Source organism: Dysidea avara, chromosome 1 (genome assembly GCF_963678975.1).
Source record: "Dysidea avara chromosome 1, odDysAvar1.4, whole genome shotgun sequence".
NCBI classification, from domain to species: Eukaryota; Metazoa; Porifera; class Demospongiae; order Dictyoceratida; family Dysideidae; genus Dysidea; species Dysidea avara.
In genome coordinates, this window is record NC_089272.1 from 48,020,043 (window position 1) to 48,039,134 (window position 19,092).

The following is a 19,092-nucleotide window of genomic DNA, read 5'->3' on the forward strand; positions in this document are numbered from 1 at the left end:
CAGTAGTGGTGACGTGGAAGTAATACGATTTTCAAAACTTAAATATACAATAACAGTCAATCACACAGCTACATATGTAGGATATGAAACAATTTACAGTTATGTAGTACAATAAAAACGGTATAAAAAACAAGGGGAGGAAATAGTCTTGAAATGACATAAGTAACACACTGTATGATGAGATTCTTGTATACTACAGAAACAAAACAAGTATACAAATAACTTAAATTGTGTACATATACATTATACATAAAGTACATGAATGTAACACTTTCACACCTCAGATCAAAGGAGCTGCCTGGGCTACATTCGCAATGTAGCCCAGTTGGCGACTTACATATTGAGCTTTCGCCTGATATGTATATGCTCTCAGCTCTTGGAAATACAGCTTATGCCCATGTAATAGAAAATTTATGCAGTATTTCCTTTTATGTCTGAGGTAACTAAATCCAATAGAAACCTGTGGAGGGGTTACTAAATAGTTAGTAACCTGTGGTATTGCCGGTGGTTGTTTACTACATTCATCAAATGGGAAATCGGCAAAGCCATAAACAAAATGTCCTTACTGTTAGTTTACGTACTTTCTAGACAAGACAGGCGTCGTTAGCATTTAGCTAGGTGTTCAACACCAATGTCCGGCATGGTGTGGCACTGACACAACAAACGAAGGATAAATCTTGATGCTAGCACTCGTAATTTGCTTCCTAATAACATACTTTCTGGACAAAACAAGCATCTTTCTAGCTGGGCATAGTAACTACTTGATATTGGCACTATAGTCATGCAATGGTTCGATGTCATGCCAATGCAGTGACACTGACACAATCAACTTGTCTGTACATTGATTTAGTGGCTTGCACTCTAGCTGGCACATGATACATAAACAATTTTAATCACTCTCTCTCTCTCTATATATATATATATATATATATATCAGGGCCTGAAATTATGTTTTGGAAATGATCTGACAAATCCTGCTATTTGGTCAGACATACTCAATAGTACTGTACAAAAAAATCCTAAAAGTGCTCAGACATTAGCCAAAAATGGTCGGAAAATGGCAGATGTCTGACCATAATTTCAGGCTCTGATATATATATATATATATATATTATGAACATTACACATATTGATCTGCAGTACCTACCAGAGTCAATGTTTATTTACATCTCAATAGTTAACTGCTCCTACTGGTGCTGCTGTCTTGTCATCAAATTGTAACACTGGTTCATAACTGCTTTTACGTTTCTGTGGGCGAAAATAAGCACATGTCAATGGTAGGGTTGGCAATGAAAAAAATCAACCTCTATAGTTTCTCCTCCAACTCTGGGTGATCAATCCTACCCAAGTCGACATCAAAACCGTAGGATAATAATACGGTGATTCCCCTTGCTGTTTCTGTAGTGCACATTTTAATTTTTCGCAATTTTTCAGGTTTTAAAATAAAAATGGGCAGCAGCATCAGCGATGCTGTTTAGAGCACTTCAGTGTTTCCATGAATGGTGCTTTACATGGTTGTCACTATACTATCGAAAACGGATGCGTATTCTTGGTGAAACAGATGCTGCGAGTTTCTAAACCATAGCGTGAGTGAAGGCATCAGGTTGCGTTGGCATGTAAATCTCCACTTAATAAGGTCCAAAAAGGTGCCTGGAAGTTAATAAACCAACCTTGGACTTCGTTAAGTGAGTTTCAGTTGGTTGATTTTTCATTACAGACCCGTCAAGCGCCGTTTTAGTTTTAAAATTGAAGTACAGCGAATCACCTTTTATTGTATTTTGTAGAGCACCTCACCCAATAGCCCACAACAGCAATGGACAACTTCTAGATGTTCCTGCCCATTTTTATGAATATGAGCCAAAGTCCGTCAAAATTTATGACATGGCTATATCCCAAACAGAAGGCATTTGGTCGCTACCAAACCCAGCATTTAAAACTAGACCATTTGTAGGCTCCATCCCCTGAGCTACAAGTTAATCCAAAGAGGATCAATTTTTTCATTGCCAACCCTATCAATGGTTATCCCTCAGGCCAAAACGTACATACAATACAAGCGCTCTTGTTATTTAAATTACTAACCTTCTGCACATCCATAGCTTCATAAGTGTCCAGCTTTACTGGCTATATAAATGAAAGTAATAATATTAACATTCCAAAGCAATAAAACAAGCAACTTCAGCATCCTAATGTTATTACCATTTTAAAATTAAACTAAATTGTGACTGGCTAAGCAAAACCTTGATTCTACAAAAACTTATTGATTGATGGAAATTCTTTTTAAGATTTAGCTTTTTGTAATTGTTTTCTTGTTACACTATTCTGTAAAAGTGATTTTCGCAGTACATAATATTTCTATGATGATTTTTATTGGCAGCATTTTAAAGAGTGTCATTCATTTTAGGGGAAAACCCTACTAAACAGTATTACCGTACTGCTTGATCAACTGGGTAAAATATGCACGTGACATAAAAAAAATTGGTATGCAGAATGTACCATTTGATTCACCTGATAACAGAGAATAAAAGATCTTTGTTTTGTGTCTTTACAGTACAATGCAGTGCAAATAATGTTTTATCATTGTCATTTCTTCGTAATTATGAAGGAATACTATACTTTGAAGTATTTTGCCTGTTCATTTAGTTTGTTTTAGTCATGAATTATGATTGGCTAATCAAGTGTCTGCCCATATAGTTGCTGTATAAATCGAGTTTCTTGAACTGTCTAGTGCTATAACTCCAAGACTGTTCCACATAAAAGACTGAATCTTTGGCAGCCACTCCTCTGTTACTCTAGATAACAGGGAAGTAATAAAACAAGAAATGTGCAGGTTTCCGCACAGCCAGTCACAACTTTTAAAACTAGGCATGCACACACAGCTGTAGGAAGACTATGGTGCACGCCTGGTTCCTGACATTAGTTTTGGAAAATTGTGCGTCTACGTGTATGCATGTCTGTCCACACATGCGCATGAGCAAACCAGCCTCAAAATGCAAAAAGAAGCCTTTGAAAAGGCTATTTACGTACTGTGTTAAACACCTGTGAAGGCCAACTTTTCTACAAACCACTTTCATTTTGCATGTTTTCAAAGGGTGTGGCTTAACTGAACCACGGAATGTGGGCTTGCCTCTGTGCAACACTGGTGTTTAAGCATGATTATCAGCCCCATGAGGGATAAAAGCATTTGGATTTGGTGTGACTCATTGTGAAATGCTCTGTATAAAATTATAAACACTGGTTCAAGTTAAGAATTTACATAAAAGCTATAGAAAGCTTGAAAGAACCAAGATGAAACTTCATTGTGTATAATTATCATTTATTTGTGTATTCCATGGTAACCAACAATCATGCAGTTAAAACATTGGCCCTGAAGTTAATTTTAAAAAGTGTTGTGTTAACATGAATGCCACTGTAGTGGCTCTCGTTACACAAATGCTTTCAAACACAATATTGTAAATGAAATATTCTATGAATATACAGTTTGAACCACTCTACTCTGTGGTTAATGGATATTACCCTAAACTTTACCAAGCATTGTAGCATAAATGAGCACGATATAAGGCAAATCTGCATTTGAAAGAATTTGCACATTTCTAAGACAATAATTATGATGATACTACCTGTCACAAAGGAGAGATGGAATAAAAACGGTTAGTAAAAGCTCGGTATCATTATTATCCTCAGTATGATAATTATCCTCAGCGGGTAGTTTAATGCAAACCCTGGAGGAATAGGTAGTGCCTACACAGATTATCCCAAATTTTGTATGTTAAAACATGTATTTTACATAAAATAAGTTTAGTTTTTAAGAACCAAAGCCACTATAGTGGCATTCGGGACCAAAGAGTTAGCACAAATAATGTTTATGTAATCAACTGAAATTATGCAATGATTAGTACACAAATTTATACAATCAGCACAAGGTGCCTGGTAGAGAAGGAACAATGGTTTTTCAGTAAAGCCATACAGAGTACACTCAAAGAATTTACAGGAACTGTACCTTACAAACTACCATACAACATGTTCAATCATTGTTTATGACAAAAAGTGTTTTTTTTGCCAGCATTGGCAGCAAAATTAAATAGTCGAAATGTGCAATGTTGGCAATTGAAGCCATATACATCAAAGTATCGTATTCTTTTTCTTGAAATTATATGTAGAATATCTTCAATGTGCAATGTTGGCAAATGAAACCATATACATCAAAGTTTGGATATAAACTAGTTCCTGTATAGAGGAAAACTTTGGAGGAGGAGGAAAAATTTGGCAAATTGTTAGCAGAGTGCACGCCCTGTTTAATTAGTTAGATTATTAATCGCTGTGTCTGAAGCAAGAACTGGGAGTGCCACGCCTCTTCGGCGCCTGGAGAATCAGCTATCAACTAAAAGGTAATACTATATAGACAGTAAATCTACCCCCTCTGGAATAGTGAATGTTGTACTTAATATGGTAGGACTCACTACTTGTCATCTCTATGTTGTCATGCCTGTTTCGAGGTGAGGTTTGAGGATATCACGTGTACAGTAGCTAGCTACCTAGTGAGGTAGTTGAAGCAGGCTTGGCTCTTGCGTGATGCCTGGCCCAGTAGCCCTTGGTTGAGTAGAAAATTGATTAGTTCGAGGTTTGGTTTGCTATTTTCCTCACCAGCAAAATATTTGGATGGGGAAAATTTGGTGAATTCATGGTCATTTGCCAATTTTGCCAAATTTTCACGGTGTCAAAGTTTCCCTCTATACGGTCATTATAAGCACTTGTCTTTGGCTTTGCCTTGGACTCATGTCAGTAGCAAAGACATGAGCATGCACAGGAGTGGTAGAGGAGGCCAAAGAGCGGGAGGGAGGACCATCATTGTCAATGATACAGTTGAGCTTGGAGCATCAGTCTAGAGCCCAAATTTAGAAGATGATAATCTATACTATATCCAATGCACTATTGAAGAAGCCACTCATAATGTGGTTGTTCTATTAGAGTAATTGATTGCTCTATCAAATCTTTTGTTAGTAGTATTGACCAATAAAAGTGGGTGGGAGTCTATGCCCTCCCCTCCCCTGTTTCCACCACCCATGCATGAACATGTTTAATGCAAATACAATGTGCTTATGTAGATACAGTATAAAACCAGTACCTGATCTTTGTTCTGATCCTCAAAAGGTAATAACTTTTGGTTGTTGATATTGCTACGTTCCCTATTGTAATAAAAAATAGCTGCAAACATCAACAGTGTGGCTATGCCTGTTCAAAAAGGTACTCTAGACTACTGGTACATGTAAATATATATCTTTTGTCAGGTTTAAAACCCAGAGACAATTATAACAGTCAGCCATCAGTCATTTGTCGGGCTAATTATGTTTGGCAGTCCATTCATCCATTTGGTCAGTCATTACAGCCTTGAATCCACATGGTATATATATTATGTAGGCAGACCTTCCTAACTCTATTAGCCTAACATCATTATTATGATGCAAGTTTATTCATTGAACTACTTTTGAAAGTAACTGCTACTATTAGCTAATACTATTTTCTTCCTCTCTCACTCTTGCCACATTCTTTTCTACTTGTCATCTCAATAAGACAATTACAAACTGTATACAGAACATATCTCTCTATACATTGAAATTTTTCTTCTAAAATATTAAAATAGTACTATGTTTAAAATCTTGTGAAAAAGATCTTGGTGCCCTCAGACTCCCTAGGTAAGGCATGCTTCACATGCACATGTGCATATTAGTGCTTGGCGGTATTGAAATTTGAATACGCGTGGTATTAGTAACAGGAAATATCACAGTATATCAATATATAGTTAGCTTGTTACTGTAACTATTGCATCATTTTTTGGGCCTAGTATTTATTATAAAGTGTGTTTGAAAAGGTGGAGAAAGGAGAAAAAATCCATGACTGGACCTGGGCAGCCTCGAACCTGCAGCCATCCGATTAATGCTCGAACACTTACAGGAGTCTGCCAGGCGGTCAGGATGTTTTCTCCTTGTCAATTTCAAGTATATATATCCATAGGAACAGTAAGAAGCAGTATGCATCCCAAAAACCAAACATATAGTTCAGTACAAGTAGTAATGTGATAACTTCAAGTTTTTGTTTAGGGTGTGTCTGCTAAACCATCAACAAATTGGGTAATTAAATAAACACCAAAGGCTAGCTGGGTTAAAAGCAATCCTATACTGGTATTCATCGATATACCGGTATTTTGATATATCGGTTATCAAAGGATGTCACCGTATGATAATCGGGTATGATAATTTATCACGATAAACGGTATTACCAGTATATCACAGAGCACTAGTGCATATGATAATAACTTTTGTCAGAACAACTTTTGTATGGCCTTATAATTGTCTCTGGGTTTCCTAAAGAACACATAAAACTCATGCATACACATACAAATACTTACACTATGGATCCAGATGGCAGCTTTCCTGTATGAAACATATACTTTATCACACAACAATGAAAACATGTTACATACTTCTCCTCCTCACAACACACAGGACTATAGTGATCACCAGTATGACAACTACCACACCCACAATAACACACACAGCTACGATCACTGTAGAATTGTCATCATCATTGCTTGAAGCTACAGGAAGGAACAAGCAGTTGCACACACGCACACACCACACACACACACTACACACACACACCACACACACACACACACACACACACACACACACACACACACACACACACACACACACACACACACACACACACACACACACACACGTATAAGCATGCATGCACATGCACATTACATACACAAATTAATGTTGATTAAAAACAATATTCTCACAATTAAGCAAACATATTGGCAAATCATGTCTTTCCTTTTAAGGCTAGCAGAAACAAGTATATCAGCTAGCAACTGGCATTTGTATTTATGTTGCAACAAAAAGTCTTCTGTGACCCTTAATTATACATCGCTAAATACCATAGTTACCATGTCAGCATGTCAAGGGGCCAACCCACCTAAAATCTTGTTTGACATAGTGGATCACACACATCACAGTTTAAGTATACATGTATACTCTACACAAGGTTAGAGACAATACAATGGTAGTCATTGTTTAAAAATTTCAGCTGCAATGGTCTAAACTTGTGTGTACTGGCTAATTTCAAAAACAGCAACACCCTACATATACTAGTGTATGCAGAACCTCCCTTGTTTATAACAGCTCTATTGAATTTACTATTAGAACCTTGTAGGTATAGAAGGTGCTTTAGGTACTAGTTGAGGTACAATAATAAACTTACTTGAACTTCCATTGTTTGGAGTATGAGTTGGTCTTGGGATTGAAAGGGATTTTCTGACACTGTAATCCTCTACGGGCCTTTCAGTATCTGTACTGACTGCTTGCACAGAAATGTAATAATCATTTCCGGGTGTGACTTTTTTTTCAGTGCTTCCAGCAGCAAACACTTTAGAAGTAACTGATTTGCATGTCGTACAGTTCACAATAACAAAACACTTCACGGGAGGACTAGACTTATTTAAATCACACAACACAGAGACAGTCTTGTTATCAGGGAGTAATGTGATCGTCGCTGACTTGAGCCATCTCACGCCTATGAATTAACACATTAATACAGATCAGTACAGGTGTATGTATGTATATAGTACAACATCCAACCATTCCACTGAACAATCATAGCATGATCAAACCATTTCATTTTATAACATAGTACATTTATAAAAGTTTGTTAATACTGTTAAGTGACGTAAAAATACTCATAAAATGCTAATACTTCATGGTATCCTACGCATTATCTGAGTAACATATTCACACACGTGAATTCTAAAAAAAGCTCTTCAACTCACCAAATAAAGTAACACTTGTTTCACTGGCCCCAACACTGTTCACACTTTGAACTGCAACAACATAACTTCTGCCAACATCCACCATTAAACGATCACTCCCATCAACTGTTGATATTGCGGTTGTACTAGATATCAATGTATAGTAAGTTATCATGCCTTCTTCATCAGTAACAGATGCTTTGTATGATAGTACCTCAGTCATGTTGAGTGCCAATTGTGAAGGCTGTACATAGAGATCGAGAAAATTTCAAACATTTTTATGGAAGTTTAACAGCAATAATTGTACAGATCAGTGACATTATACTACAATAAGATATCTGGATTGAACAATATGTAAGTTAGAAAGCCACAGTATGTACATAGTACACATGTTCAATGTTTACTCAACTCTTGAGTAGGAAACCTGTGTAAAGGTTAGGAAGTCATGTATACTTAAATTAAGTGTTATTCATATGAGCTAAAACTGCCATGTCATTTTACTAAGAAAAGAGTACCTTGATAAGATTTCCCTTCTATTCTAAATACTTTATAGTGTGACCTGGATGTACGTATATAGTGTATGTGTGCCAGCACCATTTAACTGTTGGTTGGATGATACATACAAAGAGTCACACAGAAGCACGCACGCATGCACGCATGCTACACACTTACATTCCAAGTTATATTCACAACAGGATTACCATCAACAAACTTCACATTGACAGCCAAATTTCTTGGTGGGAAAGGTTCTAAAATAATTATACAAAGCACAGAATACAAATCAAGTGTTACCAATATGCAGGCACACTATAAGTGACAGTGTAAATCTAATTACAAATCTCTCATTGATGTAACAGGTACTCTGTATCATACAACATCAGTTCTCTAAGTCTACACAGATCTATTCATTTTATTACATACTTATAATCACTTAAACTTCCCACATTAATTATGGTTAAATATTGCTGACAAAGAACATAATGGATATGGTAAGGGACCACAAAAAGTACTTTGTGGTAGCAATCTAAGCAGTTTTGCTGATGATAATATAACCACATGACCAAAACACTGTGCACTTATATGTATACACTTCTAATTCTATACTTAGCATGTAATCATGTGTATAGCTACATGCACAAACAATGGAACATGATCACTTCATGTCAGTACTGGATAGTGCATGTGAAATGCACACTAAAAGAAAGGGCAAAACGTTTCGATGAATACAACCAACCTGAAGGAGTGAGAGTATTTGCATTGACAGTGACAACAGTTGCTGGTCCAGCATTGTTAATAGCCAACACTGTCACTTCATATTGAGTATCATTATCAAGATCAGTGAAACTGATAGTATTACTAGTAGTGGTTCTCTCCTCCACCAGTTCTGCTGTCCCATCAGATAAGGTCACATTGTATGTCACATCACCACATGAGGTATGGCTGAATGTGTCCCATGATATTACCAGTGAGGTCAGTCTCCTTTCTGACACTTTGATAACTGGTCGGGTTGGGGGACCTGTGAGGAGTGAAAACATATTGTAAAAGTTCTATACTATTATGAGCTATCTGTTGAATGTACAAACTACATCCAATACAATCCTTACCCATTACTGTAAGAGTTCCAATTGAACTCATCACAATCGGATGAACTGTAAATTCACACAGAAATGTTGTTCTATTTAGCTGTGCAGTAGCAGCATTAACTGTCACTACAGTATCCGTAGTATTGGTCACTATTGGTGAGTTATACAAACTGCTCCTCATGATATCAGAAACAGAATATGTTCGTCCTCCGATTATCCAAACTGGAGCAAGCTGAACACTAAACTCGTATCCACAAGTAATGTTAACATTGTCCCCTATACAAACTACATCATCTTGTGGTGGGTTAGTGATAATAACACCTGTAAAACGTAACATAACATGGTCACCGCAATGATAAAATAATTCATACCAAACTTGAAAGTCATGCATGACTATGTAGTAAGCAGTAAAAAAATTTATAAAATCCTTTCCGTCACTAACCTAAACACATATGTGTGAGTGTTTGATTATCTGATTGGGTGAAATAAGCTATTGTGACTGCTGGATAGGTGTTGTAGACCATACATACAGTATAGTGGCTTTATATACTGGCTTCTCAGTTGCCTGCATAAAATATATCCTTTTCAAGGATGAATTCACTCAAAAGACTAAAGACGTTCATATAAACACAGCACATATATAGTGAAGGTGTGTGCATTCATGTCTAATACTGTACAACACACTGATGGGATATGTACATACTTTGTCCTTGAAGAGTGACCAAGAGTAATATGAATGTAATAAGGTAATGATGCTCCATCATCATGTGATGAAACTGTATGAGAGAATAACACAAAAATTCAAAAACTGTTGCAGTAGACCATACGCAGGATAACAAAACTTTTCACTCTCCCAATACAAATTTTATGGTGACAAAAGTCACTTTCACTTGTACAGTAAAGCAGCAGCTGCACGCTTGTGGTGTTCCAGGAGCTTATAAGCACAACAATGAGTTGGTGGGTAACTGCACATAGTGAACCACAAACCACATGTCCACTACAAACCAAAACCATAGTTACCATAATTATACTATGCTTGACTGCATGGGACACTGAAAAATTGATGTCATACAATATTACACATGGATAACACATATTACACAATGGTACCACGCATAGCAGTATGCTAGCTAATACCACATAGCTATGCAAACTCTTTATTGTATGCAGTGCATGTCATCTCAGGGAAGCACAGCTAGGGAGAAGGTTGTAGGATAGCACATTTTTGCTCTGCATCAACTGTACCTTGAAAACTGCATTCTGAGTCATTTCAGCTGGCTATTTGGCCAGTAAAAAATATAATAAAAATCTTCCCTCCCGCACTGCTATTTTGAGTACAGGAGGATGAGAAACTAATAATTAAGTTTATGTGGCCTAAAACTTAGAATTTTTACAAATCATTAGATGAGCCAGACGTAACAAGAAAGTCTATCAACAATTAAATGACTTGACAGATTTATGTTCTTTTTACAGATGCATTTCAAAGATTTGGTAACTACCTAACCACACACCACAGACATAATATGTAAATCATGGCTTTGCACGTGAAGCCATACTACTGATACGTCACAATCAAAGGTCAGCAAATCATTCGCGAGCTTGTAAACATAGAGTACTGTTCGTAGCTACTAAGTATCGTCACAGATTTAACTATATAACCATACCTACAAACGCATTGTGTATACATATCTAACGAGTGAACATGCCCTCATCACTCTATCGGGTTTGTATTGTATTAACAGCTGCTGGCAGTATTGTGTCGAGACTGAATTGTGTAAACTACGAACATGTTGCCGTCTATTTTTGGAGCGTTGTAGCTACAACTCCTTTCTTGTACAAACATCAGCGTTTTTATAATGCAAAATACTTGGCTCGAGGGTTTCACGTGCATTAATTGTTATGGCAGCTGCCCTGCATATTTGTTAGCTAATAGCGCCAGGTGAGCGCTGACACTTGTAACATCATGATTCATGACAGTCGATGAGCACATACTGTTCCGGAGTACCTTTAGATATGGCTCCTGTTGAGGCTTTGTAATCAGGATGCTGTCTTCCTACTTTGAGTATACTATGACAGATCGATATCTCCAACGTGCGATAATCCGTTTCTTCAAGTGGTCAGTTTGGTCTTGTAATATAGGCTTTGCGGATCATGCTTATCACATGTTGTTAATTTGCATTTGGGCTCCCCCCACGTAGCTTGCTATTGCTGACATCATGAAAGATTTGATTAATGGTTACCAGTGGCAGAACACGAGTTCTTCTTAACGAATATTTGGTATTGTTTGACAGTCCATGAAAAAAATTAAAGAATGGCAACAATAACAACTATAGCTAGCTACATGCAACCAGTTATGCTTGCATGTATTTTGACCAGTAAGCATAGTACATATTCGATGCCGGATTTTGCTTTCCTGTGTTACATATCATTGTATAAATCGCGTCTGTGAGTGCAACAAATCTCACGATGAGCTCTCCACATGTACGTTCACAAAATAAGCTAGTTAATTGTCAAAAATATCTATGATGATAGCTAACTATGCATATTATCAAGAGTAAAACCGAGATCTAAACCAAAACAGCCAAGCTGTAAAAAAAGAGTGCGGCCCCCAAAAAGGCCAGGATGAAAAAAGATGTGAAATCCAAGGTGGCGGCCAAGAAATGGCTGTTAATGGCAAAAATTTTAATTACGACAATTCAGGTGAATTTGAGTTGCCTCCTCCACTAGGATTCGGCACCAAATTCACCTGAATTGTCGTAATTAAAATTTTTGCCATTAACAGCCATTTCTTGGCCGCCACCTTGGATTTCACACCTTTTTTCATCTTGGCCTTTTTGGGGGCTGCACTCTTTTTTTACAGCTTGGCTGTTTTGGTTTAGATATCACTTCTTTTTGTGTTGCAAACCACAAAGCCGGCCATTAACTGGCTTTGGTGCTTCCTTCTAACTTGTTATTTTTTTCTTTCTTTTCTGCAGGAGTTGTGGAACAAAGGAAGAAATGCTGTGTAAAGTTTTTTGTCTGATTACAAATATTTGTATATTTAACAATGAAAGATAATCATACTGTATAAGGTAACTTCTTATACATAACTCACTCGTAGCTGAAACTCCCATTGTTTGTAGCTGAACTCTTTTCAGAGTGACTTGTTTCTAGCTGAACTCTCTACATGGTGATTTGTTTCCAACACATATTTCTACAGGGTGATTTGTTTGTAGCTGATCCCTATAAGGCAACTTGTATCTAGCTGATATCTCTACAGGGTGACTTGTTTGTAGCTGCATGAATTCTCTACATGATGGTTTCTTTGTAGCTGAACTTTCTACAAGGTAACTTCTTCTAGCTGATCTCTCTACAGGTTGACTTGTTTGTAGCTGAACTTTCAACTTGATGGTTTCTTTGTAGCTGAATTCTCTACAAGGTAACTTCTTCTAGCTGATCTCTCTACAGAGTGACTTGTTTGTAGTCGAACTTTCTACATGATGGTTTCTTTGTAGCTGAACTCTCTAAAAGGTAACTTCTTCTAGCTGATCTTTCTACAGGGTGATTTATTTGCAGCTGAATTCTCTACAGGGTGGTTTGTTTGCAGCTGAACTCTCTACATGGTGGTTTCTTTGTAGCTGAACTCTCTATAAGGTGACTTCTTATAGCTGAACTATCTACACAGTGCATGATCTTTTCGTAGCTGAACTCTCTACAGGGTGATTTGTTTGTAGCTGAACTCTCTACAAGATGATTTGCTTCTAGCTGATCTCTCTATAGGGTAACTTGTTTGTAGCTGAACTCTCTACGGGATGGTTTATTTGTAGCTGATCTCTCTACGTTTATAGCTGAACTCTCTACAAGGTGATTTGTTTGCAGCTGAACTCTCTACAGGGGTGGTTTTTTTTGTAGCTGAACCCTCTACAACAATGGCGGATCCAGGATGGGGCATTTGGGGCAAATGCCCCCCCCCCCCCCCTCCTCTCCACCTTGTGGAGGAGCCAGCCATGCTTCTGATTAAAACAGCTAGTAAATTTTATGTCAGGCCAACCGAGATCAGTTTAAAACTTATGAAAATATGCACATTTTACTAGCATTCATTACAAATTCACCCTGAGACCAAAGCGAACCTAAGTCAAACTATTATAAACTGTAAAATAGTCACTCAGCACCTTCGTGCGTACTAAGCGCCTCTAAAAATAATTATCGTGTTGCTGTTATTTAAGACATTCAGAGCCTTTAAAACAGTTTCAGTTAAGACTTCACAACCAATCTGAAAAGGCCAAAATGGCAAATATCAACAGTGAGACACCACTAAGAGGTGATTATTTGCCGCTTTAAAAAAGCAGCACTGAACTATAGAGAATATGGTTCTCCCCATGCATGCAACCACCTACAACTTACCCTATTTGTGCCCCTCCCCTAGCCAGCTCCTGGATCCGCCCCTGTACAAGGTGACTTCTTCTAGCTGATTTCTCTACAGGACGATTTGTTTGTAGCTGAATTCTCTACAGGGTGATTTGTTCGCAGCTGAACTCTCTACATGATGGTTTTTTTGTAGCGCACTGAGGGTGATGTGGTTGTAGCTGAACTCTCTACAGGTAGCTGAACTCTCTACAGGATGGTTTCTTTGTAGCTGAACTCTCTGCAAGGTGATTTCTTCTAGCATAGGCGGATCTGAGGGGGGGCCAAGGGGTGCTGTGCCCCCCCTGGCCCTTCTCTGGCCCCCCTTGGACCTACAGTACCATATGTATACCAGAAACTAGAATCATGCATTCACACTGCATTTAGAAGTATAGAAAGCCAATTGGCAAATAGAAGACAATGCTTATAAATGTGCCTAACATTTATAGTTAAACTGTACACCTTAAAGAAAGTGAGGCAAATAAATTAGAATTTTGTGCAAAGATCGAGATACTCTAATAGAGCAGTCACTACTCTAATAGAATAGTCGCAATTCTGATGTCATCAATTTACAAATTTTACAAATCGTAACAATGTTAGCTACTCCTTATTTTGATTTGGTATACACTTTACCATCAAACAGGTTATCTCAGATAGGCTAACCAATCTTTGTACGCATTGCAAATCATACACTTTTTAAGCTAAGCATTATCAAAAATGCTCTGAAATTCAAACCTGGGAGGTCTGATTTTTAAAATTTTCTCCAACTACAGTTTTACAAACTGTATGTCCATCGTTCATCCAGCTATATGCTGAATAAGGTTATGCAAATGAATATAACTTGTGTTCTAGAATTTCCCCATAGCTCGTAGTAGAATAAACACTGTTGTGCACTAAAACTTCTTGCCCCCCCTTGGCCCCCCCCTGACAGTGTCTCCTAGATCCGCCTATGTCTTCTAGCTGATCTCTCTACATTGCAACTTCTTGTAGCTGATCTCTCTACTGCGTGACTTGTGTCTAGTTGTACACTCTACAAGGTGATTTGTTTGTAGCTGAATACTCTACAGGGTGATTTTTTGTAGCCAAACTCTCTGCAGGGTGATTTGTAGTCTCGTGCCCAGACCGCTTTTTTTCTTTTTGTGTGGGGGCGGAGAAAAAAAGGGTCTGGTGGATCTCCAATACATTTTTTGTGCAGCCGGATCTACAACTTTTGGGGATCGTTGATTAGTTGTGATGAATAGCAAAGGCTTGTTAACGAAGCGTAAATACGGCGCGCGTACCCAAGGATGCAGCCTTGCCAAGCAAACGCGCGCCGTGTTTCCTATTGTCGCTTCGTTAACAAGCCTTTGCTATTCATCACCACTAATCAACGATCCCCAAAAGTTGTAGATCCGGCTGCACAAAAAATGTATTGGAGATCCACCAGACCCTTTTTTCTCCGCCCCCACACAAAAAGAAAAAAAGCGGTCTGGGCACGAGACTAGGTGATTTGTTTGTAATTGAACTCTCTACAGAATGCTTTCTTTGTAGCTGATGTCGCTACAGGTGACTTGTTTCTAGCTGATCTCTCTACAGGATGCTTTCTTTGTAGCTGAACTCTCTACAGGGTGATTTTTTCTAGCTGAACTCTCTCTAGGGTGATCACTTCACAGCTTAACCCTCTACAAGGTGGCTTCTTCTATCTGATCTCTCTACAGTGTGATTTGTTTGTAGATGAACTCTCTACAAGGTGACGTTTTCTAGCTGAGTCCTCTCTTGTTTCTAGCTGATCTCTCTACAGAGTAACTTTTTAGTAAAACTGAAGTCTTTACATGGTGGATTTTGGTTGTTAAACTCTCTGCATGAAGACTTGTTTGTAGCAGAACTTCTACAGAGTGAATTGTTTGTAGCTGAATTAACTCTCTACAGGGTGCATGACTTGTTTATAGCTGAACTCTCTTCAGTGTGATTTGTAATGTTCTGAATCACTACAGCAATATATTTATAGCTGAACTCTCTATAGGGTGACTTGCTTCTTGCTGAACTGTCTATAAGATTAACTGTTTGTAGCTGAACTCCCTACAGAAAAACTTGTAGAATTCTATGATGGAGTAAATAAATTAGCTGAATGCTCTAGATCTATTAGGGTGACTGTTCTATTAGAGTATCTCGATCTCGCATTTGCTACACGGAGTTGGCTTTCGAATCATAACTCAGTGGTTTGTAATCCGATTCTTCTGATGAAGATTATTCCAGCTATACACCGATTTTCAGCTCATTGCTCTAAGCGGTTTGCCTAGTAGGCTTAAAAACTAATACTTTTTTATTCATAAAAATCGATCGCGTAATTGTGACGCAGGTTGGGTTTTGTGTCATATCTCCATGGTCTTTATCTCGATTCCTTTCAAACCACCACAAGGCACTCCTACGATGGTTGCTTCATCTACATAACAATTTTCAACTCATTCCATGAAGCGGTTTACCCTGTAGGCGTGACAAACAGCGTTGAAACCGGGTCGGGTCATCCGGGTCACATTTTCTCCGGGTCTGACCCGGTTTACAATTTATCCGGGTCTGACCCGGTTTACAATTTATCCGGGTCTGACCCGGTTTACAATTTATCCGGGTCTGACCCGGATTGGATCACGTGAGAAACGGAATTGTTTGTTTGACGACGTGGAAACTTATAAACGCTATCGCGTAGCTCTTTCGTGAGCCACGCCCACTTATCGCATTACCAACATACGCTCAGCCTAGCCCATTTGTTAGTAAGTGTAGTATGTAGCACGAAACTGAGGGTATCTATGGTGAGGGGTAGCTATAGACTCTTTCCAAAACCACGCCCACTTTTCGGCCGCCATTTTGAATGGGGCTACTATGCCATGCGCATGGCGTATTCTCCGGCGTATTCAGTCTTTGCAGTGAAGTTGTTTCGTGTATTTTAAAGAAAAGAAGTAGGAAAAGAAAACCACAGATGCTTCTGACGAAATTTAAGACGATGGCCATGATTCTCGGATTCTAGCAAGTAAATTTCAGTCAAATTTCCACCGGGGCTCTCCATGGCTTTGTTGTGAGCATAAATTGTTACTCGTGACAATCATTGTGAGTAAGGACAAGGAGTGGAATGTACAGACCGTAGATACTACATTTTGTGAAGTTTCAATCTGGCAGATCAATTCAGTGCAACCCATCTGATCTCACTATTAAAGGATAGGGACGGAGACCTGGAGCTCACAAAGTCCGGAGCTCTTGATAAGACAGATGCTGAGTTGTGCTGTAAACTGAATTTCTGAGACAAAGACAACATCATTTGAGGTGAAACTGCTGCCTCAGCAAACAGTATAGTGGGTACATCATTTCAGATAATATGGCTTGTTAAGTAACTAAGGCATTGTAACTAGTGTGCAGTGGTTAACTGTGCATTTGTAACAACACATACAGAACTGGTAATCACTTTTCCATGTACGTAGCTTATATAATGTGGCATGATCACCTTATGTGACATCGTTATACATACAGTAATGTATGTTTGTGAAAGTTTCCTACGTTAGTATGTATCTTCCAGTACAGTGGTGGCTGACTAACTAGACTCAGTTACTAGTGCTACAGACATAAAGTCCGATTAGACTGAACTGTTTATATATCTATTCTCTCTCAGAATGGATACCTGCATTGCACAAATTCTAACCATATAATTATGTTACTCAGTGTTAAGTTTAATCCAAAGAGATATCCAGTGATGTCATCCTTGATACAGTACCATATAGACCTTAAAAACATTTCGATGAGAAAACACTCCACTGGTATTATATTCTTTGATAATATGACTTACTGTTGATAATCAGGGAGCTTACATGAGTCAGTATGACCAGCATTATATACTTATAGCAGATTTGTAAAGTGTAGTATTTGATAGTTGTATAGCACACATTTTAATCGGACATGTATCTAGCAGTCACATGTGAATGTTGTACTATACAGTGAAAATACTTGGATCTCATTGGCCACAATTCTTTTCATATGAAGCACTAGGTGTGATCGCATGAACACCTTGGGATGAACTGAATAGAATACAAATGGGACCATGGAAAGGTATCCTTAGTAGAGGGGTATCCTAATTTGTTGAGAGTTTAAATATGTGTATATACACATGGGAGTACTGGCAAACATTTTTTAGGTGATTGTTACCACTGTAGTAGGTTGTACTTCTGCTTCAACAATTGTCCAGTGGAGTGTGACGCTTGGCCAGTATCCGAGTGGCCTGCAGATCAAAGTCAGGCTAGGGATAGATTTTTTAAAACCCCTTCTATGTATTTGTCCCGTTTCACATTAGTCAACAATTTTCGTCTAGGTTCCCTGTCTCATGGTATACACCTCGTACAGGCTTTGCCTCCAGTGCCTAACTGGTAAAGCAGATAAAAACAAACAATTGTTAAAAGTACTGTATAATAAGAAACCAAAGTTTGTTGATTCTGAAAATGTTGTTGCACACCCCTTATAATACTTCTGAAATGAGTGTGAATTAAAATTTTGCATTTTGACTATATGTTCAATAACCACATTACTATGGTAGCTACTTGTATATCAGTAACTAGCTGAAACAGTATAGCTGAAGACCCAAGTGAATTATATTAACCATTTATACTCCTCACTGACTCTTGTACTGATAATAGTCCAAACAAGATCACCTGACAATTCCACTAGTAACTTTTATTTTAACCGGCTTCCTCGCATCTGGAATGCCCTTCCCATTATCAACTACCAGGACAATCCACTCAAGATAAAGGCCAAACTTTTAGATTATCTGTGGAATCATTTCACTGCCAATTTCACCTCCAACAACACCTGCTCTTTTTCATTTCTATGTCCATGCTCAAAGTGTTCAAAGATCCCTCACCAACCTAACTTCAACTCCCTTTAACTGTTAACTTCCCCCCCTTTTAAGTAATCTTAGACTAGTAAGTAAACTTTGTAGCTAATCACTGCTACAATTTAGCTTCCGGCCACTGACACAGGATGTCAGTGGACCATCAGTGTGCTGCCATATGTCCCAATTGTATCATACCAACATCTGCAACTTGTATGTATGTAGGTATATGTACACTGTAAAGTTTATTATTATTATTATTATAGTGACTGTAGTGGCAGCTGATCATGCAAACTTGATTGTATGGGCTGACAAAGCAATTACTGTTGTTGACTGCTGTCGATGTCTCATGCCTTGTTCAGCCATGATAACCAGCTGCCTTTAACCAGAAACACTAATTCTGCCACCCCAAAGGTATTGATGGGTTGTTCCTCAACAATACGGCTCTGTTCAAGCTGCTGCTAACA

General features: G+C 38.2%; 1 protein-coding gene across 1 annotated transcript; it reads right to left on the reverse strand.

Annotated features, from left to right (window-relative positions):
* Positions 1–9: 9 nt before the first annotated feature.
* Positions 10–11,581, reverse strand: LOC136266404 (collagen alpha-1(XII) chain-like). Its single transcript, XM_066061422.1, has 13 exons — positions 11,402–11,581; positions 10,100–10,172; positions 9,418–9,717; positions 9,048–9,329; positions 8,486–8,562; positions 7,835–8,057; positions 7,270–7,581; positions 6,479–6,592; positions 6,404–6,428; positions 5,123–5,183; positions 2,080–2,121; positions 1,148–1,248; positions 10–193 (listed from the first exon to the last, which is right to left on the reverse strand). Exons 2-12 carry the CDS (start codon positions 10,161–10,163, stop codon positions 1,171–1,173), a joined length of 1,578 nt encoding a protein of 525 aa, XP_065917494.1. The 5' UTR covers positions 10,164–10,172; positions 11,402–11,581; the 3' UTR covers positions 10–193; positions 1,148–1,170.
* Between the last annotated feature and the right edge of the window lie 7,511 nt (positions 11,582–19,092).

Coding starts and splice junctions, on each gene's coding strand:
- LOC136266404 (XM_066061422.1), bottom strand. CDS start 10,163: ATGATGATGGAGCATCATTACCTTATTACATTCATATTACTCTTGGTC. Junction 6,429..6,478: donor GTGTGTTGTGAGGAGGAGAA/GTATGTAACATG, acceptor TGTTTCATACAG/GAAAGCTGCCATCTGGATCC. Junction 1,249..2,079: donor AAGCTATGGATGTGCAGAAG/GTTAGTAATTTA, acceptor TTTCGCCCACAG/AAACGTAAAAGCAGTTATGA.